This window comes from Geotrypetes seraphini, chromosome 8, assembly GCF_902459505.1.
Source record: "Geotrypetes seraphini chromosome 8, aGeoSer1.1, whole genome shotgun sequence".
NCBI classification, from domain to species: domain Eukaryota; kingdom Metazoa; phylum Chordata; class Amphibia; order Gymnophiona; family Dermophiidae; genus Geotrypetes; species Geotrypetes seraphini.
In genome coordinates, this window is record NC_047091.1 from 125,631,017 (window position 1) to 125,655,258 (window position 24,242).

The 24,242-nt window shown below is 44.0% G+C and overlaps 1 protein-coding gene across 1 annotated transcript; it reads left to right on the plus strand.

Moving 5' to 3' along the window:
* Window positions 1-591: 591 nt before the first annotated feature.
* On the plus strand, window positions 592-20,605 carry GAMT (guanidinoacetate N-methyltransferase). Its single transcript, XM_033954000.1, has 6 exons — window positions 592-806; window positions 9,834-9,979; window positions 10,300-10,363; window positions 14,649-14,716; window positions 19,540-19,650; window positions 20,122-20,605. The coding sequence occupies exons 1-6, from the start codon at window positions 626-628 to the stop codon at window positions 20,260-20,262; spliced, it is 711 nt and encodes a 236-aa protein (XP_033809891.1). The 5' UTR covers window positions 592-625; the 3' UTR covers window positions 20,263-20,605.
* The last annotated feature ends 3,637 nt before the right edge of the window (window positions 20,606-24,242 follow it).

A 24,242-nucleotide genomic window follows, 5' to 3' on the forward strand; every position in this document is an offset into this window, starting at 1 on the left:
TTGTTTGTAAGTGATAAATTTGAAAACGCGGACCTCACCGATCTAAACCGCACGTCCTTAAAAATCTGAGTTCTGTGCTACTTTTAGGCTCAGCATAGGTTATGGCTCTTGACAGACCTCTATGACACCTTAGCTCTGACGGATCCTAATGCTTTTCCCTCCCTATGCTGAAACAAAAAGTGGCACGGCCTTGTAGTCTCATCATAGGGAGAGGGAAGCATTAGGGTCCGTCAGAGCTAAGGTGTCATGGAGGTCTGTCAGAGCCAAACCTATGCTGAGACTAAAAGTTAGTCTATTTTGTATTCTGGTTCTACTTTGTTGTTATTCCACGGTTGCCTGTACTTTGTATGTTGCTTTTCTGTTTGAAAAATGAAAATTGATTACACATAAAAAGTGGCCCGGACGGACCTCAGATTTTTAAGGACCTGCCAGGTCCCGCAAGGCCCACGTTTTCCCCCTTCCCCCCCACAGAGCTGACTCCTGTGCTCTGAAGTGGCTGCGTAACTTAATTCCTCTTCGACCCTCCCACACTCCCCTCAGGCACGTTGCAGGCTGCCGCCCCGCCCCGTTTTCATAAACTCCAACCACCCCTTCAACTTCTTTCTTTCTGCCGGGAGCAATCATCATGAGCTCAGTCACCCCGTCGCCCATTTTCTCGCGTGGTGAGGACTGTAAATCCCACTGGAAGGGAGCGAGTGCTGGCTACAATGCGGGGGACACGCACCTGCAGATCCTGGGCAAGCCGGTGATGGAGCGCTGGGAGACCCCCTACATGCATGCCTTGGCCTCGGTGGCCGCCTCCAGAGGTAAGGAACGCCGCTCGGGGGAACGATCTTTCTTATTCATATTAAATGCCCTGACGTTTCCACGCACAGGACCGACTTTCCTCTTTTCTCAGAACCGCGAAGTTTACCCCGGCCCCTAAGGGAAGCAGCTGGTCTGCGCCTTCTCATAGCCTGACGGGTAGGGGATTAGATAGTATTTATTCCTTAGACATGTTCCACAACTTTTTTCAGGACGAGTTATGCACCGGTTCCCGAGGGATTTTCGGTTCCCGGATGAGTTACAGGCTGTCAAGTTAAAGCTCGTGCACTGGAGGGTTAAGTGTCTTGTTTTTGATCACAAAACACAATAGTGGGATATTGCTACTCTGTTCTAAACCCCAATGCTATTGGGAGTTTGGCTTTAGCTGCATTTCTGTAAAACTACTTTCTGGAGAGTCTAGATTGAAAACTAGGTGTCATGTGCACAGTGGAAACCAATTATTATTATTTTTTTTTTATAAAGCCAAATATTTTTGATACTTTGAGGTTTACTCAAATTTTTCTCCATAGGTATCAGGGCCTAGCCTTAGTCCAGCCACATGTACTGCCCCTCACTATTCTCCTAAACACAATGACTAAATATCCATAAATCAGACTAATATATACTACAGTGTACACATTTAAAAGGTGATGATACGGGGGGGGGGGGGGGACGACGACGACATAATTGCTGCTTCTAAACGTAACAAAAAAATGCAAAATCCAATATGAAAATTAGATTTATTTTTTTTTTTAGGTAGAATTTGAATACAGCCACAAAAAAGAGAACACCAACTCACAAAGATCATTCCAGTTGTAAGGTGATAGTACAAACAATGCAGAGGCTGGAATTTGCAGTGGAGGGCACAGATAAGAACTGCTTGCTTGGTTAATGAAGATGAGAAGATAAGAGATGAGCAGAACTGCTGACCTCAGGAAGTGATCCCCCCCCTCCCTTTTTTGTTTTATAGTGCTCTGGCAAAAGTGGAAAATGAGATTTTTTTTTTCCTCTGGCCTAGTGCAGCTACGATTAGGGCTTCTAGCGAAGGGAGCAGAGTCCATGTAGGCTGTTGGAAGCAGATAGGAAGGACCTTGCACTTAGTTTTCTATACTGTGCTACCACGGGAGCTCAGAATGGTTTATATGAATTAGTTCAGGTACTCAAGCTTTTTTCCCTGTCTGTCCTAGTGGGCTCACAATCTGTCTAATATATCTTGGGCAATGGGGGACCAAGTGACTTGCACAGGGTCACAAAGAGCAACATGGGGCTGAACCCACAATTGCAGGGTGTTGGGACTGTATCTATAACCCCTATGTCACACACTCATCTAGTGTGGTAGGAATTAGTATGGCAAGCATTATTTGACAGGGATGGCAGACATAGTTAGCAAAGCATAACATGACAAATATGGTCTGGTGAGACATAATATGGTGAGCATGGTATTACAAAGCATGACTAACAGCAGTGTGTTCATTCTGCTGCCCCTCAATATCTCTCCCCACTTCTCTCCTCACTTCTCTCTCCTTATACACCTCCCAGAGAACTCTGTTCCTCAGATAAGTCTTAGCGTTACCCTTCTCCTCCACTGCCAATTTCAGACTTCGCTCCTTTCATCTAGCTGCCCCCTCTGCCTGGAATAAATTACCTGAGTTTGTCGGACAAGCCCCTTCCCTTGTTTAAAAGCAGACTGAAAACCCACCTTTTTGATATAGCTTTCAATCCTTAACCCTACTCCTCTGCCCTCCAACCCAGCCTGCTGATTAACCGTTCCCCTTTCTATGCAGTGCTGCGTGCGGTTGGTAGCGTTATAGAAATAATTAGTAGTAGTAAATACAACTTGGCAGAAATGGTAAGGCATGCATGAAGAAAAGTATGGAACATATGGAATAGCAAACATTGTGGGGCAGACATGTTATTCTGGAGATTGTAGCATAGCAAACATAGTATGGTGAATATGGTATATAGTGTAACAGTATCTCTCAAACTTTACAAGCCGCAGCCATGGCTTGAGGGCAACCGGAAGTGAGCAGATGTCACACACATGCGTGGAGCCCCTCCAGATGGGGCCCTGAGCCGCCAGCAGGGAGTGCTGAAAAAGAAGCATGGAGAGGTGATGGCGGCGGCTGCCTGCCTGCCTACAGGACGTGCCTCTCGCCATGCAAGACCCATCCTGTAGGCAGGCAGCCAGCACTGGCACACAGTTTGCGATACACTGGCGTAATAGGACAAAGATGGTCAATAGTATGAAAGAGTGTGAAGGAACATTGTATGAGAAAAAAAAAAGATCAGGCATAGGACGAAGTTTAATATTTGAAACTATCATAAGTACCATACATAAGAGCATAACCTCTTACCTAACTTACATTAGCATTTACACTGCAGATTTCCAAAATGATTGGAGAGGGACAAATAACCATCCCAATTCATACCCTTGTTTTTAAATCTAAAGCTGTAGGCCTTAACTACACTGTAAGCTGCATGGAGCAGGAATCCTGTAGGTAACTTGGTAGTATTACATAAATGAGTAATTAGGTCCAGTATTTTTATTAATGCATTGTTTAGTAAATGACCCTAACAATGAACAAAACATATTCTGGACATATTATACCTTTCCTAACAGTTAACAGGCAAAATAAAGGAGACCATCCTTGTCAAAGGGAGAGCAGAAAAAATTCTGAACTAGAGTTAAGAATAGAAATGTAAGAGTAGCTGCTCTAATGTCACATAAGAAACTTGTCAACAGCTGCTACTAAACCTATGAAAATATCTTCTGGAGGAAGACAGAGCTGAAGTGCTGCTGGAACAAGGGCCTTCACTGCAATCATCTTCTGCAGGCAGATTTTAGGCAGAGAAGCTCTCTCAAAAATCTAGTAATGGATACAGTTAATAAAACAAAAGTCCCACTAGAGTTTCCTTAACATTTTAGAGCTCTCGAGGATAGTTGGAGCAGCAGAATATAAATGTTTTAAAAATAATACATATATGGCATAGTGGTTAAAGCTACAGCCTTGGCACCCTGAGGTTGTGGGTTCAATCCCACGCTGCTCCTTGTGACCCTGGGCAAGTCACTTAATCCCCCCGTTGCCTCAGGTACATTAGAAAGATTGTGAGCCCACCGGGACAGAGAGGGAAAAATGCTCGAGTACCTGAATAAATTCATGAGCTCCCCTGGGAGAACGGTATAGAAAATTGAATAAATAAAATAAAATACTGTAAATAAAAATAAATAAATATTATTTATGCACCCTGGTCAGCCTCAGAGCTTTTACACGCCACATTTGTATGCAATGCATACCCTTCAGCCCTCTTCACGTACAGGCTGGTTTTACAATAAGAGCTCACATTCCTTAATGCAGCAAAAAGTAAGAATGCTCAAAAGAATTTTGATGGATACATGGAAAACATTACTTATGTCAGCAATTTAACTCCAAACCCAATACACAAATCAACATACCAATCTTTATGGCTAAACTCCAAGATTCAAGTTGGTGGTTTTAAAATCGTATGGAAGCATTGGATTACTGCAGGTATACGGACTCTAGGTGATGTTATTTTAAATGGTAAATTACTTGATTTTTTGCAGTTGCAGCATAAATACAGTCTTAACAAATCACAAAGTTTTAAACTGAAGCAGGCTATTCAGGAGGGGTTCCCTGAATGGAAAAATCTTAACAATCAGTATAGTCTGGAATTCTTATGCTTTCAGGCGGATTTCTTGGGTCACCAAGCCGCACAGTGGTATAAATTAATATCTGAATTTATGAATAAAAAAATCAAAGAATGGTCTTAGAGACATTTGGAGCATTGAGATTAAGCATAAAATTTCTGCGTCTCAATGGCCACGAATTTGGTGTCTGCATCTATGAGACAAACTTACCGTATTTTCGCGGATATAACGCGCGCGTTATACGTGATTTTACGTATCGCGCATACCCCTCGCGCGTTATATGCCTGAGCGCGGTATACAAAAGTTTTTAAACATAGTTCCCACCCCGCCCGACGCCCGATTCACCCCCCCAGCAGGACCGCTCGCACCCCCACCCCGAACGACCGCTCGCACGCGCTCCCACCCGCACCCGCATCCACGATCGGAGCAAGAGGGAGCCCAAGCCCTCTTGCCCGGCCGACTCCCCGACGTCCGATACATCCCCCCCCCCGGCAGGACCACTCGCACCCTCACCCCGAAGGACCACCGACTCCCCAACAATATCGGGCCAGGAGGGAGCCCAAACCCTCCTGGCCACGGCGACCCCCTAACCCCACCCCGCACTACATTACGGGCAGGAGGGATCCCAGGCCCTCCTGCCCTCGACGCAAACCCCCCCCCCTCCAACGACCGCCCCCCCCCCAAGAACCACCGACCGCCCCCCCAGCCGACCCGCGCCCCCCCTGGCCGACCCCCACGACCCCCCCACCCCCCTTCCCCGTACCTTTGGAAGTTGGCCGGACAGACGGGAGCCAAACCCGCCTGTCCGGCAGGCAGCCAACGAAGGAATGAGGCCGGATTGGCCCATCCGTCCTAAAGCTCCGCCTACTGGTGGGGCCTAAGGTGCGTGGGCCAATCAGAATAGGCCCTGGAGCCTTAGGTCCCACCTGGGGGCGCGGCCTGAGGCACATGGGCCAAACCCGACCATGTGTCTCAGGCCGCGCCCCCAGGTGGGACCTAAGGCTCCAGGGCCTATTCTGATTGGCCCACGCGCCTTAGGCCCCACCAGTAGGCGGAGCTTTAGGACGGATGGGCCAATCCGGCCTCATTCCTTCGTTGGCTGCCTGCCGGACAGGCGGGTTTGGCTCCCGTCTGTCCGGCCAACTTCCAAAGGTACGGGGAAGGGGGGTGGGGGGGTCGCGGGTCGGCTGGGGGGGAGGGGGGTTTGCGTCGAGGGCAGGAGGGCCTGGGATCCCTCCTGCCCGTAATGTAGTGCGGGGTGGGGTTAGGGGGTCGCCGTGGCCAGGAGGATTTGGGCTCCCTCCTGGCCCAATATTGTCAGGGAGTCGGCGGTCCTTCGGGGTGGGGGTGCGAGTGGTCCTGCCGAGGGGGGAGAAGAATCGGACATCGAGGGGGGGCATCAGGCTTTCAGGATGGGGACAGGACTTCAAGGGGGGACAGGCAGATCTTCAAGGGGGACAGGCAGACCTTCAAGGGGGACAGGACTTCAAGGGGGGACAGGCAGACCTTCAAGGGGGGACAGGACTTCAAGGGGGACAGGCAGATCTTCAAGGGGGACAGGCAGATCGGGGCAACCAGAGGAGAGTCGGGGCAGTGCACCGAAAGTCAGGGTGAGTCGGGGCAACCAGAGGAGAGTCGGGGCAGTGCACCGAAAGTCAGGGTGAGTCGGGGCAACCAGATGAGAGTCGGGGAGGGCGAAAGGAGAGTCGGGGTGGCCAGAGGAGAGTCGGGCAGCATGCGCGTTATATGCCTGAGCGCGGTATAGAAAAGTTTTTGTACATATCATCGTGATTTCTGCGCGCTATACCCCTGTGCGCATTTTACAATGGTGCGCGTTATATCCGCGAAAATACGGTAGTTCTTTTGTTACATAGAGCATTTTGGACCCCAGTTAGATTACAAAAGTTGGATAGCTCTAAGTCTAATAGATGCTGGCATTGTAATCTAGAAGCAGGGACTTTAGATCATTTATTATACTTTTGTCCCTGTATCATGGCCTTTTGGAAATCAATTTGGTCACAAATTAATTCTTTATTGGAAAACCATGTAGCTATCATATGATACAATCCTATTGGGAACGTCAATGAGAATAAAGAGTCAAATTTCATCAAATAATAAACTTTTATTGATAATGACGGGAGTCGCCATTCAGCATATCATCAAAAATTGGAAAAACTACAGAAGACTTAATTACACCTGGTGGAATTCATTGTGTCGTATATATAAAATGGAAAGAATAATTGCTATACAAAAAGGGAATTATAATAACTTTAAGAAGATTTGGGATCCATTGACTACTTATTGTAATGATTAGATGCCTTTTTACATTGAAAGTATAATTATAATTATGGGAGGGGGGTTTATAGTTATAATATAGGTTTAATCAATAATTATGAAGATAGCATATATATGTTAACTTTTTATTATAATATCTGTGAATAGGGTGGGTGGAGGAGGGGGATAATTTATGTACTTCAGAAGATAATAGAAAAAATTTCAAGTGATGTGTATGAATTAATTGATGTAATATTGTACACTTGATGGAAGATGAAAAAAAATGAATAAAGAATTGGGGGGGGGGGGGGAAGAATGCTCAAACATAGTTTAAAAGTATTTCCTACTATTTCTAAAAAGTTGGAGGCATACCTCTCTCAAAGATTTCCCAAGCTGAAAATGTGTGCTCCCATTATTTTTTTTTTTTTTAAAGTTTAATGACCGCTGACCAGGGATATTACAGTAATAAGTCTTATTTCATAAAAGATGGCTTATTTTTGATGGGATCAGAGTCGATTTCTTCACTTGCTGCATCAAGGCACCTGCCTAGGTCCATTTGACATGTTAGCCTTATGCCACCTTTACGGACTGCTTCTTTTAAAAAAAAAAAAAATATTTTTTTTTTAAATTTCTTTATTAATTTTAAAGCCATAAGTGCAAAATAAAATACAATCATATAATTCTATAAAATCACTTAAATACAATTATAATCTATGACAAAAAGATTATCAGCCCCCCCCCCCCCTAATTATATCTAAGAACTACACTCTGAGAATTGAAAAATACATTCCCACCCACCCACCCACCCTGGACGTGTATGACTAAAGGGCATAATCAGCAATCACTCTTTGCAAAATTTTGTCAATGGCTCCCAAATCTTCAGAAACTTCTTATAATATCCCTGATGTAAGGCCATATTACGTTCCAATAACTATTTCTAATACACAATGAAGTGGCACAACCCCTTGCATTTTATGATCATTTGAGTAGTTAACATTCTAAATCAGGGGTGCTCAATACATTGATTGTGATCCACTGGTCGATCGCTCAGGCAACCCGAGTCGATCGTAGAGCCATGCTGTTTCCCTTCTCTTTTTTTTCCCCCTCCTGACCGGCATGTAATTAATCTGCCTCTTGAAGAACACTGGCCAATCAGAGTACTAGCAGGGCGGGGTTAGAAGGTCGGAGGGGGATGGAGCTTAGCGCCCTACTACAGGAGACAGAAGCGGTGCATCGTCTGATGTGGTAAGAGCCAAAGTTGAGAATAGTGCTGCGTGAATCGATACGATTTAAAAAAAAAAAAAAAAATTGCCCTCTTGATTCAGTGACTGACCCTCCCCCCTTGCCCCCAAAGCAGGATTGGCAGCGCTGCCTCTTGCTGGCCAGCTACCGCCGCTCCTGCTTTAGAGGGTAAGGGGGGAGGGTCAGTGGGGAAGTGCTGTGGTGTCAGGCTTTCTCCCTGACTTCCCGCGCATCCCTTTACCTAATTCTACCAAGAAGCAGCCTGCAGCGAGGATTGCCAGTACTTTAGCAATCTTTGCAGGTTGCCATAGGCCTCGGGAGTTGTCATCCCTCTGCTGCGATCCTGCCTCTGACTTAGAGGTGGGGTGGGACTGCGGCAGAGGGAAGATAGCTCCTGAAGCCTATGGCAACTTGCAAGGATCGCTATAGTACCGGCGATTCTCTCTCCAGGCTGTTCCCTGCTGGAATTAGGTAAACAGATGTGCGGGAGGTCAGGGAGGAACACGCAAGCCTTCAGGGGTGGAGTGCAGGCCTTCAGCGGGGACAGGCCTTGGGGGAGGCCCTGGTGTAGAAGTACACAGAGGGAGGGAAGGGGATTCAAAGAGACGTGCATATGCCAGACTTTGAGGGGAATAAATAATGGGTCTAAAAACAGAGGAGAGGGAGAGAGATGGTGGACAATGGGATTTAGGGAGGGAAGGAGAACAGAAAGGGAAGAAGTTGGACACAAGTGATGGTTTAGAGGGGGGATAGAGATACTGGATAGGAGGGTAGTTGGAAAAGAAAGGGAGATATGCTGGACCCTGGGGTGGTGGGGAAGGAGGGAGAGATGCTGGATGAAAGGGTAGTTGAGAAAAGGTGGATCTGTGGATAGAGACGAAAAAAAAGGAAAGATGCCGAGGGAGGGAAGGGAAGGGAAACGGAAGGGGAGAACAGAGATGGATGGTTAGCACAGAGAAAGAAGAAAATTACAAATGGGCAGGAGACCCTGGCAAGCGAGTTATCAGAAGATAACCAGAGCCTGGGACCAAAATGATTTGAATAATGACCAGATAACAAAGGTAGGAAAAATGATTTTATTTTTAATTTAGTGATTAAGATGTGGCCATTTTGAGAATTTATATCTGCTGTCTATTTTGCACTATGGCACCCTTTTACTAAACCGCAATAGTGTTTTTTAGCGCAGGGAACCTATGAGCATCGAGAGCAGCGCAGCTCCCAGTGATAATAAAATACTATCACGGTTTAGTAAAAAGGGAGGGGGTATATTTATCTATTTTTGTATAGTTGTTACTGAGGTGACATTGCATAAAGTCATCTGCCTTGATCTCTTTGAAAAAAACCCTGGAATATAAATGATAATTAACATTTTCTCTGCATACAGTGTGCTTTGTGTTTAACATTTTATTGTTGGTAGATCATTTTGACTTAGTCATTTTAAAAGTAGCTCACAAGCCCAAAAAGTATGGACACTTATCTTACCCAGGACCCTTTTCTCGGTCTTTGTTTACTCTTATATCTTGGTCAGAGAACAGATATCTCCCAGCTCACTCCTTTTCTTTAAAATAAATTTGATCAAATCTACATACTCCAGAAACAGGAAGTACATCACTATATACGCCCTTCAGCGCTATAGAAGTGATAAGTAATAGTAGGTGTTTTGATTATGCCATAGTTGAAATGTTTTAGGATTAATTACACTGTACATAAAAAAATGGAAGCCAATTTCTACAGTGCAATTTACATGTTACATACTTAACAGTAATATCATGCACAACTGGTGCTTAAAAGCAGCCAAACACACAGTACATTGTTTCTTGGTTATTTGCTGTTTTGTACCACACAGGTGGACGGGTGCTAGAAATTGGATTTGGTATGGCTATTGCAGCCAGCAAAGTGGAAGAGTTTAACATTGAGGAACACTGGATTATTGAATGCAACGATGGAGTGTTTCAACGTCTTGAGAAATGGGCCAAGGAACAACAGCACAAAGTACAAACCATGACTCCTCTTTGATGCTCATGTCATCTGAGTTTTAAAAAAATAATTAACACATACTGCACTGTTGATCAATATTAACATATCCTTTTTTTTCACATATGTACTCCCAGGTTTCAGTCACCTTTGTCTGTCTTTTCTAGGGTCTAGACCTGCTTTGCTGTTCTTTTCATTTGCCTGGTATAACTAACCTTATTACCTACTACCAGCTGCCTGTTCTGGCAGAGAGATTGTTTGTTTAGGGTCCAAGCTCTGAGTGCATTTCTTCCATACCTTTATCATCGATGGTAGTAACTTGTCATTTTTTTTAACAGATTGTTCCCTTGAAAGGATTATGGGAAGATGTTGTACCAACATTGCCAGATGAACACTTTGATGGTAATCTAAATACAAATCCACTCTATATATATATTTAAAGAATGAATGATCATCTCTTTCCCTCACCTCTTGGATAATGAGAACAGAATCTTGAAGGTGATAGATACACCTCCCATGTTCATAACTAAAGAATGACACAGGAACAAATTTGGCCATTGCTTTCCCAGGTCTAGGACAGTTTATCGTGGCCTGCTCATGCCCTCCCCACCAGTGGACCAGTGAACCCCTCCCAGTTGTATGTGTGTGTGAATGCCCCTCCCAATCAGTAGCCTTACCAGTGTCACTGCAGCAAGATGGCCTCCTGCCTGCTCTCCCCGCTGAACTCTGCGCCCTGGAAGAGAAAATGGCCACCCTCCCCACTCTGACAAGCAGCAGCCCATATCCCATGATGAACTCCGCGGGATGGGGCTGAAGATGAATGATGGCTACAGCAGGATGGGATGATTAATCACGGCTGCAATAAACTGGCCACGATGAATCATCTCATTCCGCCCCGTCCCCGCAAATTCTGTCCTTGTCGCTGCAAACTTTGTCCTCATCTGCACAAGCCTTTAACACATTAAAATCATAAGTGTTCGAGGCTTGTGCAGATGAGGACTGAGCTTGTAGGGACAAGGACTGCACTCACAGGAACAGGACAGGGATGGAGATAGATCCTGCGAGGACAAATTTGTCCCCGTGTCAATTTCTATGCCTGACTTATGGTTACACAGAAATATAGGAAGGAGGAGAAGCTGCAAAGGAAGTGAAAGTAGTGGAACTTTGGGAAACAGCGATCATAATATGATCAAGTTCAAGGTTGAAGTAGGAATACCGAAGGGAAAGAGAACCATAGCGACAACTTTAAGAAAGGAAACTACGAAGCGATGAAGAGAATGGTAAGGAAGAAACTTAGGAACATTTCCAAGAAATGTCAGATGGTAGAGCAAGCCTGGTCTTTTTTCAAGGACACGGTGAGCGAGGCGCAAAATCTGTATATCTCCAGATTCAGAAAGGGGTGCAAAAAGAGTCGAGCAAAAGACCCGGCCTGGATAACTAAAGAAGGAACCGATAGGCGATAAGAAGACTTCATTCAAGAAATGGAAAAAGGACAAAATTGAGGAGAACTGGAAAGACCACAGGAAGTATCAAAAAGAATGTAATCTTGTGATTAGAAAAGCCAAAAGAGAGTATGAAGAGAGACTAGCCAGGGAAGCACGAAATTTCAAACCGTTCTTCAAATACATTAAAGGGAAGCAGCCGACTAGGGAGGAGGTGGGACCGCTGGACGATGGAGACAGGAAGGGAGTGGTGAAGGAGGAGAAAGAAGTGGCAGAAAAACTTAACATGTTCTTTTCGTCTGTATTTACAAAAGAGGACACATCCAACATACCGGAACCTGAGCAAATCTTCAAAGGAGACCAAGCAGAAAAATTAACATCCATGGAAGTAAGCCTTAAAGACGTACGCAGGCAGATAGAAAAATTATAAACTGACAAATCCCCAGGTCCGGACGGAATTCACCCAAGGGTTCTGAAAGAACTAAAGGAGGAAATAGTGGAAATACTGCAGCAAATTTGCAATCTATCCCTGAAAACAGGCGTGATCCCGGAGGATTGGAAGATAGCCAACGTTATGTCCATCTTTAAAAAGGGGTATAGAGGTGACCCGGGAAACTACAGACCAGTGAGTCTGACCTCTGTTCCAGGGAAGATGGCTGAAGCACTGATAAAAGACAACATCGATGAGCCTTTTGAAAGAAATAAACTTCTGATAACCAGCCAACATGGATTCTGCAAGGGGAGATCATGCCTAACAAACTTATTGCACTTCTTCGAAGGAATTAACAAACGGATTGGCAAAGGGGAGACCCCATAGACATCGTATATCTAGATTTCCAAAAAGCCTTTAACAAGGTACCCCATGAATGCCTACTTCGGAAACTGAAGAACCATGGGGTGGAAGGAGATGTACACAGATGATCAAAAATTGGTTGGCGGGTAGGAAACAGGGTAGGAGTGAAGGGCCATTACTCGGACTGGAGAAAGGTCACGAGTGGTATTCCGCAGGGGTCGGTGCTCGACCGCTGCTATTTAATATATTTATATAGAAACATAGAAATAGACGGCAGATAAGGGCCACGGCCCATCTAGTCTGCCTACCCCAATGACCCTCCCCTACCTTTCTCTGTGAATAGATCCCACGTGTCTATCCCATTTGGCCTTAAAATCAGGCACGCTGCTGGCCTCAATAACCTGAAGTGGAAGACTATTCCAGCGATCAACCACCCTTTCAGTGAAAAAGAATTTCCTGGTGTCCCCGTGCAGTTTCCCGCCCCTGATTTTCCACGGATACCCCCTTGTTGCCGCGGGACCCTTGAAAAAGAAGATATCTTCTTCCACCTCGATGCGGCCCGTGAGATACTTGAATGTCTCGATCATGTCACCCCTCTCTCTGCGTTCCTCGAGTGAGTACAGCTGCAACTTATCCAGTCGTTCCTCATACGGGAGATCCTTGAGTCCTGAGAACATCCGGGTGGCCATTCTCTGGACCGACTCCAGTCTCCAGCACATCCTTACGGTAATACGGCCTCCAGAATTGCACACAGTATTCCAGGTGGGGCCTCACCATGGATCTATACAATGGCATAATGACTTCAGGTTTATATATGATCTAGAAACAGGGACGAAGTGCAAAATAATAAAATTCACAGACAACACCAAACTATTTAGTGGTGTTTGGACTAAAGAGGACTGTGAAGAATCGCAAAGGGACTTGAACAAACTAGAGGAATGGGTGAGATGGCAGATGAAGTTCAACGTAGAGAAATGTAAAGTATTACATGTAGGAAGCAAAAACCCGAGGTACAGCTATACTATGGGAGGGATGTTATTGAATGAAAGGGACTTGGGGGTAATGGTGGACAAGTCAATGAAGCCGGCGGCACAGTGCGCAGCGGCTGCTAAGAAAGCGAATAGAATGCTAGGTATAATTAAGAAGGGTATTACAACCAGAATGAAAGAAGTTATCCTGCCGTTGTATCGGGTGACGGTGCATCCGCATCTGGAGTACTGCGTACAATATTGGTCGCCGTACCTTAAGAAGGATATGGTGATATTCGAGAGGGTGCAAAGGAGAGCGACACGTCTGATAAAAGGTATGGAAAACCTTTCATACGCTGAGAGATTAAAGAAACTCGGGCTCTTTTCCCTGGAAAAGAGGAGACTTAGAGGGGATATGATAGAGACCTACAAGATCATGAAGGGCATAGAGAAAGTAGAGAGGGACAGATTCTTCAAACTTTCGAAAAATACAAGAATGAGAGGGCATTCGGAAAAGTTGAAAGGGTACAGCTTCAAAACAAATGCTAGGAAGTTTTTTTTCACCCAACGTGTGGTGGACACCTGGAATGTGCTTCCAGAGGGCGTGATAGGACAGAGTATGGTATTGGGGTTCAAGAAGGGATTGGACAAGTTTCTGTTGGAAAAAGGGCTATAGGGGTATAGATAGTGGATTACTGCACAGATCTTGGACCTGTTGGGCTGCCGCGTGAGCGGACTGCTGGGCAGGATGGACATCAGGTCTGACCCAGCTGAGGCACTTCTTATGTTCTTATGATTAGAGTACCCGGCTGCAGTAGACCAGGGATAATGTGGGAGGGTGAGAGAAGGATTCTGGGGGTTTTTGTTAACTTTTTTTGGTTTGACAAAAACAACAGTAAAAATTAATTATATGATATTGTATGATTCTTCAGTACATACTAAGGCTCCAGTCCCCCTCCCTACGTCTTAGAAAACAACCCAAGTTCATCAGAACTGAAAAATGCTAAGGAGCCAAGGAAATCCCTCCACAATGTCTTATCATTCAGTTCCAATGTTGTCCATCTCCACGCCCTAATGGTTTCCCACCCACACCTTGGTAAAAGCTCACAATTGGTTGCACCAGAGAGCTGTCAGCTTGGTTATCAAGTATATATACTGCATTGCAACTTGGCCATAAGAGCCCAGAAAAAGGTATAGTTTTTGATATTGCACTGGGCAGAATCATCATGGATGTTCTACATTCTGAAAAATGAAGCACTCTACAGGTGTCTAGATGAGACTTAGGAAGAGGTAAGGTGTGCTGACTGTTCACTGTGTGGTGGCTTTTGTACTTATCTTGGGTGGGATCTGGCAGATGTGCTAGATGGCTCCTTAACAGGATTTTTCTGAAAATAGCTACATTCAGCAAAGCTCTGCAAGCCTCTGGTTTTGGGGTGATAGTTGCCATATACATTATAGCTAATTTTCTCTCTCTGTCCGAGCAGGAATCCTGTATGATACCTATCCTCTCTCGGCAGAGACCTGGCATACTCATCAATTCAACTTTATTAAGGTATACAAAATCTACTTCTAAGCCAACTGGGCTGCATGATGTTTGTTGTCTAGGAAAATGCTTTTTGCTACAGTTACCAACAGCTAGAATTCTAAAGCATATGATTTTCAGAATTATGCTGTAGGACCCCAACACAAAAAGTTCTTACCTGCTCATTTTGTCTCGTTGAATCACTCTAGACCAGTCCAAATGTGGGTTTATACTCTCTCTCTCTCCAGCAGGAGACTGGTTTGATGGCATCACCCTATGAGGATGCTGTACAGTCCTGCGCTAGCCAGGATTTCTATAACAAAGTAACTGGAACAAAATTTCTTCCCCTAAAACCACTATCAAAAGAGCACTGTAATAATGAACTGGATTGGTCCTTGCCCCCTTTAGTCATCAAGATGCTAAACTTAAAGAAGGGGACTGCAATTCTGTTTCCTTTCTATCTTCACCCTACTGCATCCCACTTATTACCTCAAAATACAGAAAGTTCTGCACTGGAGGGATTCAAGGAAAGAAAATTATCTGGCAAGCCCTAACTTTGTCTTCCTCATATCTCCAGAGCAATTCATACATGAAATACCAAAGCACCTAGGGTGGAGCCTGCAAACAGCTACTTCAAAGACTGCATTTGACTTGCCTGAATATCTAACTATGAAGGACCAGATCACCACTTTACAAATTGCATCTTGGAATGAGTATAGTCTAGTTCCTCAAGATATTTACATGCTTATGAAACAGGTATGAAGCCCCTGTAGTAGCACTTGCTCATGCACAATGTATGCTGAACTACTCACTGAGCAGCTATAGCCTTTGGGACTATTTCATATCTCCAAGGACCTCTGAACATGAACGTAAGGTCCAACTTCCAAAAATCCTGGCTCACTCTCAAATACCTTCACAGAACCCAACATACATCCAGTCAGTGTAATTCTCTGCACCCCAAAAGTTCTCTCAAAAGATGAAACATCGGCAGTGAGACCATTTGATTAAGCTGGAAAGGAAATACCAACTTGGATAGAAAGAAGGAAACTGGGCAAAGAACCACTTTTTCCTCCAAAATCATCTTCAACGCTAAGATTTTCTGGTTGCAGTTTTCTCAACTAGAAGAGTCTTCAGTATGACATCCTTAAGCAACATCCTGGAGAGGCTTTAATGGCACACTAACTAAAGTAAAAAGGACCAGATGAAGGTCCCAAGGATTTACTAATGGCCACTGTGGAAGGCACAAATGCTTCACACCTTTTATACCTCCAGGTGTGCCGACCGGGGAGCCCTGAAACAGGCAATGGATGCTACATGCATCTATAATAAGTTCAATACCAAACCCTTGTTTAGGTCTTAAAAGGGCAAAATACCCCAAAGGGATGTTCCAGAAGCTACGGTCCCTATGTCTTACTTCAAAAATCTGTGAGACTTTAAGAAGTCCTGTTTAGATTAATCACACTTTTCCAGTTCAGGTTGAGGCCTTTGTAGCAACTGAGGGAGATTACACAGTATATAGAAGGAAAATACAGTTCAGTATATTTCTAGGGAGGGTTACATTGTTACAGGAAAGGTAATTAAGAGGCATATGAAGTAACATGGGGTAATTGTACAATATAAAAAGAGAGATACAAAATATTACAAGGGAGGATACATTGTTGTAGGAAAGAAAACACCTAAGATACCACATGTAGGACTGCTGCTAGTCAAGGAGAGAGTGCGAAGACTAAGTTACAGGGAGTTTGTCAAATAAGTAGGTTTTCAACTTCTTCCTGAAGATAGATAGTTTGGCTCAGTTCTTATGGAGTGTAGGAGAGAGTTCCAGGTTCTTGTGGCATTATAGTTGAAAAGGGTATTGAAAATTTGCTTGAATCTCACTCCTTTGGATGGGCACAGGGTCTGGCAGACTGACTTTGAGCTTAGAATGACAGGTGTGTGCCATGAAGGAGGCCACAGCTGCAGCCTTAACTCCTAAGACTAAAGCATCAAACTTCTGGAGGACCATATCCACGCTGCGGTCTTGCAGATTCTTTAGAACAGGGGTCTCAAAGTCCCTTCTTGAGGGCCGTAATCCAGTCGGGTTTTCAGGATTTCCCCAATGAATATGCATGAAATCTATGTGCATGCACTGCTTTCAATGCATATTCATTGGGGAAATCCCAAAAACCTGACTGGATTGCAGCCCTCAAGGAGGGACTTTGAGATCCCTGCTTTAGAACTACTACTCCTTTGCTTGGCAAGGAAATGTGTTTGATCACCTGGACTACCACGGAATCTACCTTTGGCATAGCAAACATTTGCTGGAATTCCTGATCCATGGGATACAGTTTAGCCATGGTGTTGGCTACCCGCAGGGAGCCTTCAGAAGTCTCCCAGGGCTCTGTGACTAGAATCCTCATGTCTGGGTGCCACAGAAAAGACGTGAGCTGAGCCTAGACCCTGCTCAGAAGAGAATACTGGGATGACGGGGTTTGTGGAGGGAAACATCACTTTGGGATGAAAAAAATTATCAAATCTGATCCTTCATCCTCAGAGTTTCTGTCCGATGGACCATCATAGTCCAACATAGCCACTGCTTTCAGGGAGGAAGCGCTCCGAGTCTATCAAGAACTGCGTGCTGGTCTACCAACCTGTGGAACTGACCAGCGAATCTCTGCCTTGTGCATAAGCCTGTCAGATAAGACTAATGAACTCTGGGAGAGGCCCAAGAGGGCAAATTTCCTTGTCCTTTATGGTGCAGAGCTGTTGTCCCAGGATTCCAGAAGGTGTTTCATTCTACATGATGGGACCATATACCTTCCTCCAGCCCTAGAGGCCTGTGAAAAGGTTAAGCCTGGAGTCCCCACTCCTCCATTCTGTACTGCATGGCATATGGTGCTCTTCAGCTGACCAAAAACAACAAATAGGATTTTATAGGAAAGAGAACAAAGCCCTAGCTGCAGAAACAGTCAAACCACAGGTTTTTTGTTGTTTTTTTTTAAACCACCTCCTTGATTTTCCCATAGACTCACAGCCTGTACTCACATATGCAAGGGAAATGATGCTGCAGCCTGCTTCAGCTCCCTGAAAGAATAACTTGATCTGGAATTTTCTGTCTCAAAATGCCAATCAGCTGAGATCTTCAGGATGGCAGTGACATTAGTAGGACTGAGAATCCACCACGGGTCGCAATGAACACCAAAAGAAGGGGAGGGGGGAACTGCTGCTGGCACTGTGAGTGCCCCAAAGAACATTATTTATGCCTAATAGCCGATGGATTTACCTGCCAGCTAGACTAAAGTCTGCTCCTCTCCAAGAAGGCACAGCAGTTGCTTAAGCTGTGTAAAAACCACAATAGTCCAAAAAAAAGAAAAACATTACAAATAAAGGGATCAGATCAGCACTGCACCTTCATGTTGGCCTGCAGAAAGAACTGAAGGAGGAACTGAAAAGCTGCGATTGACATCTTCTGCAGAATGCTCATGAGCAGGCATGGACAACCCTATTGTTTAGCATACCATCCCTATTGCACTAGAATGGAGAGTTACAAGCAACATGATGATGTACGCTGATGAAGGAATAAATGTAAGATCATCCTAGGATCATAATACTTCCAAGAACCTTGATTGAGGCACCTCACCCAGAATAGGTCCTCTCCAACTGTCCTCCCATTGGATCTTCACCTAGAAAACTCTTTAGAAAAATTAAAGTCCAACAATCTCTAAACTCATTTATTTTAAATTCATGTAGTTCTTTGATGGACTTTGGAGAAAAAAAACACTTCTTTTGACGTGAGCCTTACCATAATGTATCTTCCCCTCCCTCCTCTCTCCATCCTTTTATTTTGATTTTCAATCTTGTTGAATTTATTAACTTACTGGAAATGAGACGAGAGGAGAAATTAGGTAAGTCAGTCTGTTTATGCCCCCATTTTTATTATTTTCTTCCTTTTCTTTCTAATTTTAGATGTTTTATTTTTAAATTCTTTTTATAACTCATTCCATTGTAAACCGTTTAGGTACCTGTTTGTTAAATGGTATATCAAAGAATAAAGAAACTTGGAACTATGACCCCTTCTTGATCCTCCAAATTCTCTGAGCAAGATAGTCTCTGCCTTTAACCATCAAGCAAGGCTAGATCTCATCTCTTTCAAGTGGGAAACACACCCAAAGGTTCCAAGTCTGAGCTCAGCTTGCCATGCCATATCTTGAGCTCCTTAGTGGCCCAGAGTAACTTGAAACTCTTGAAAATTCACCTTGATGGACTAGCCAGTAAGCTCCACTGCAGCAATACACAGGCCTCCTCTGCTTTTGAGATTGTCTTTTTTAATCAACTTTCTTGTTTCAACATTCTGAGCTCCCTCACAAAAGTAAGGAAGGCATACCAGAGGCACCTCTGCCAATATCCTAAGGCCACTCAAACAGGCAGAGGTAGAAAATGTTGAGCAGGAGGGACCTGGTACTACTGAATTCTGCACCCCCAGGGCAACCAAATCACCAGTTCAAGCCCTTTTGATCCCCGACACCTGAGTGGATCTTTCAGAAACCTTTCAAAACTATCCAACTCAAGGGATCAAACTTTCCTCACAACACTTGCACACCAGCCAGACTGCACAGGCTGTCCTTCCATCTGCTGGAGGCAGAAATATTAGCTGGATCCAAATTTATTGATATCACCAAACTAGTGGTTCTCAGTCTGCATCTGCTGATGAAAGAGCATAAGCCTAGGCACTGGCCTGGTCTCAAGGAATGATGAGAGAGAAGATATTTTCCAAATAACTTCTACCCTCAGCAATATCTCAAACAATATTTCCTCTCTTCTTCCCCTTCCCTTCAGTCTCAGCCAGAGTAGCTAGTTGATCTTTTCTCCCGCAGGACCATGGTCACCGTCTGCTGAAACCTGGGGGTGTCCTTACATACTGCAACTTGACATCCTGGGGAGAGCTTCTCAAGACACAATACACAGATATCCAGAAGATGTTTCAGGTAGGTTTTTGAAATGGAGCTGCACCTGATATGAACTTAGCTGCCTCTTTGGTGTTTTAACAAATAATCTTTGTTAGTTACAGATTACTAATGTTGTGGATCGATTCGTTAAAAAAAAAAAATAATTAAAAAAAATCAGACTCACCGCTACAGTGAGTCCTGACACCTCTGGGTTTCCTAAAGCAGCAGCAGTGGTGGCCGCCGGAAAGAGACAGTGCTCAGAACAGGCTGCACCTGGCCTGCCCCGTCACTGTCATGGGGTTGGAGAGGGCAAAGGGGGGTGAGTGAAGAGGCTACAAAATAAACCCGCCAGGACATTTGAAAAAAACACCTGCTTATGCATTGAAAAATCAATTCAATGAGCCAAATCGAATCAAAAATTTTTCCCCTGAATCAGGCAGCACTACAGGATACAATATGCTAGAATGTAGAGACAATGCCTGTTAATTTACAATAGTTTATCTCTCTCAGGAGACCCAGATTCCACATCTTCTTGAGGCCGGCTTCAGGAAAGATGCCATTAGCACTACCCTGCTGGACCTGCTTCCACCAACAGACTGCAGATACTATTCCTTCCCCAAAATGATTGTACCAACAATTGTAAAACATTAAATCAGTTCACGGCATCTAATGAAAAATCAGCAGAGCAGCTGCAAAGAGAAGGCAGCTATCTGCAATTCCTGGAAACCATCTGACTCCTTGCAGAATTATTCTGTACCCATAATGCATTTCTTCCTCTTCTCCACTTCCCCTTCCCCAATTTATTTATTTTTCTAGAGTGCTCAAGTAGTGCAAGGCACATTACCAGCTGTTGTCTCAGCCTCACTCCACAATGCCTGAAGACAAGTTGAAGATGGACAGGAGAACAAAAGTAGATATACATTTATGTGCTTTTCTTTAAATAACACTGCTAGTCATGCATGTGAGAGGCTCCAATAAAATAGCATTCACAATATCTATTTAGTCTTATGTCATCAGATTGAAGGCAGTTTTTGTTCTGTTTTTATCACCAGTATCTTATAAGTTTCTGCAATTCTGATTTTTATTGGAATAAAATGAAAAAAACTGTGTTTTAAGTATTATTCTTCAAAGTCAGCAAGGGCCTCCTCAGTTTTGTGCTCCATCCCTTCTGTAACTAGGCAGACTTAGGGAGAAGGCCTTGGTGGATGTGGTAATCACCAATGGTACAATCACACAAAAGCCTGAGATAAGTACAAAAGAGAACTAGTTATGAAGAAGTGGGAAGAACGTCAGAAAGCAACTGGTGTTTTGCCACAAAGGAAGATAGACTCCAAGAATCTTACATAGAAAGTGAAGGCAGATAAAAGACCATATGGCCTAGCCTGCCGAACTTTGCCATCTGCTATCTCCTCCTCTCTCTTAAGAGAGTCAATATACTTGTCCCAGGCTTTCCTGAATTCAAATACACTTTTTGTCTCCGCCACAAGGCCATAAGTTATATAGCTTGGAGACCCCTTGTAAATAAGTTACACTATATTTCCTATGAAATTAAAAAGATAATTTTAGTGTATGTATATTGGATAAAAATCTATGACTTTTAAAAATTAAAAACATTGGTTTTTTTTATTTAAATTAAATATTTTTAAATGCTTTTTTGAGGAAAAATCTAAAGATACAGTCCAAAAGTTTAGGATAATTTCCAAAGGTTTAAATAATTTCCTAAAAGAGATGGCCATAAGCCATTATTAAGATAAGCAACATAAAATCTGTTTTACTCCTTGAGATCTTGTCAGGTACTTGTGACCTGGGATGGCCACTTTGGGCAAAAAGGAACGGCCTGATGGACCTTCGGTCTGACCCAGTATTATTTATTTAAAAATGTATATACTGCCTAAAAAAAATATCTAGGCAATTTACAATTAACATACAAAATTAAAAAAAAAAAACGACGAAAAAACAGTACCTCATCCATCTAACAAAACTGCTGCAATCCAACTGCTGATCATATTCATAAGTACACCAGTAAATAAATCTCTGATTTTACATTAACTACTATTCGTAGGCAATTTATTCACATAAGCACTTCAACAAAAAATTGGGTTTTCAAGAGTTTTTAAAAGACATTTCTGATCTTACATAGGCGCAACTGACCTGACAGTGTATTCCACAATTTTACTCCAGCAACTGAAAACATAGAATTCCTAACTCTTGCATGCATTACACTCCATTCTCTCTCTGTAGATAATTTCATTGCATTCTCAGATCTTAATGCTCTTCCAGGGCAATATAACTCCAACATATCTTGACTACATCCAGGTGCTTTATAATACAAAGCTTGATGAATTATTGATATCACTTTATACTGCACTCTTTGCTATAAGGGAAGCCAATGTGTTTTTTTCAAAACCGGCATAATGTGGGTCATGCGTGAAACCCCCACAATCAATCTAGCAGCACAGTTCATTAGTACTTGCAATGCCTTACTTCTAGTTTTCATTACCCCTAAATACAGTGCATTACAGTAATCTAATCTGCCTAATATTAACATTTGCACTACCGTGTGAAAAACTCTTATGTTCTAATGTAAATAAGGATTTGTTTTTAATGATGTAGCATGAGACTACATGAATGCTTAAATTTTTTTTTTAAATGGATTCCATTAATCCATTTATGTTGTCACAGACAATTTTTCTATCTATGTTATCACAGATGCTTGGTTTTGCATTTCTCAAAACAGTGCACTTGTGTCTGCAGAGATATCATGTTTCTTCTTCACAGTAAGCACAGTTACTTACCGTAACAGGTGTTATCCAGGGACAGCAGGCAGATATTCTTTACGCATGGGTGACGTCACCGACGGAGCCCCGGTATGGACCTTTTTAACTAGAAAGTTCTAGTTGGCCACACCGCGCATGCGCGAGTGCCTTCCCGCCCGACGGAGGAGTGCGTAGTCCCCAGTTAAGATAAGCCAGCTAAGAAGCCAACCCGGGGAGGCGGGTGGGACGTAAGAATATCTGCCTGCTGTCCCTGGATAACACCTGTTACGGTAAGTAACTGTGCTTTATCCCAGGACAAGCAGGCAGCATATTCTTTACGCATGGGTGACCTCCAAGCTAACAGAGGGGGAGGAGGGATGGTTGGCCATTAGGAAAATAAATTTCGTAACACAGATTGGCCGAAGTGTCCATCCCGTCTGGAGAAGGCATCCAGACAGTAGTGAGTAGTGAACGTGTGAACTGAGGACCAAGTGGCAGTCTTGCAGATTTCCTCGATGGGCGTGGAACGGAGGAAAGCCACAGAAGCAGCCATAGCTCTGACCCTGTGGGCCGTGACAGCACCTTCCAGTGAGAGACCGGCCCGAGCATAACAGAATGCAATACAGGCAGCAAGCCAGTTGGAAAGCGTCCGTTTAGAGACAGGACGACCTAGACGGTTAGGATCGAAGGTCAGAAAGAGCTGAGGGGACGAGCGGTGAGCCCTGGTACGGTCAAGGTAGTATGCAAGGGCACACTTACAATCCAGCGTGTGCAACGCCTGTTCCCCAGGATGAGAATGGGGTTTAGGGAAAAAGACAGGCAACACAATGGACTGGTTGAGGTGAAAAGCCGAGACCACCTTGGGAAGGAATTTAGGATGGGTACGCAGAACCACCTTGTCATGGTGAAAAACAGTGAACGGTGGATCGGCGACCAGTGCATGCCTCTCACTAACCCTCCTGGCAGAGGTGATGGCAATGAGGAAAAGCACCTTCCATGTTAGAAGTCTGAGCGAAGTTGTGGCAAGAGGCTCAAAAGGGGGTTTCATGAGGGCTGATAAAACCACATTCAGGTCCCAGACGACAGGAGGAGGCTTCAGAGGTGGTTTAACATTGAAGAGGCCTCTCATGAACCGGGAAACCAGTGGATGAGCCGTGAGAGGTTTTCCGAGGATAGGCTCATGAAACGCAGTGATGGCACTGAGGTGGACTCTGATTGAGGTAGACTTGAGAAGGGGGCGTGACTTAACGCGAACACAGAATGGACGTGTGATCGCGACGCTCCTCTCCAACTGGGCAACTGACATTAAATAAAATTATCCCATTATTATTTATTTCAATAGAAAACAATTATACTTGAAGCTTAAACTTTTGATAAATCAGATTTAACATCCTCTTGACGAAACGAGGATAGAAACTGAGTAAAAGAAACCAAAGTGATTTGCCGGTTTTTCTCTCCCTCAGCGCTGAGACGACGAGATATCGGGTTAAAGCTAGACGGAATTAAAGGAAGGAGAACTGACGAATTGGACATTGCCCTCCTCCGAAACTGTGACAGAGACTGTAAGAGGGAAGTTTAAAAAAAAGTTTGCCGGTTTTTAGCGCTGACACGAAGAGACATCGGGGCGCTGGAACGGAGAGGCACTGGTGACAGGAAACTGACAGTTGGTTCAAGATTGATGTGAATAAAGACTAGTGCCTGCCGAAAAAAAAAAGAAAATCCTGAAGGAAGAGAACAAGGGGAGAGATAAAATCGGCAACAGGGTGAGTGAAAAAAGGCTGTTGAAAATTTGGATTGACAGCTTTCTCAGAGATAGTGCGGTGAGATATATCAGAAGATATAAATTGAAAAACCGCCAACACTGAAGAGAAGAAA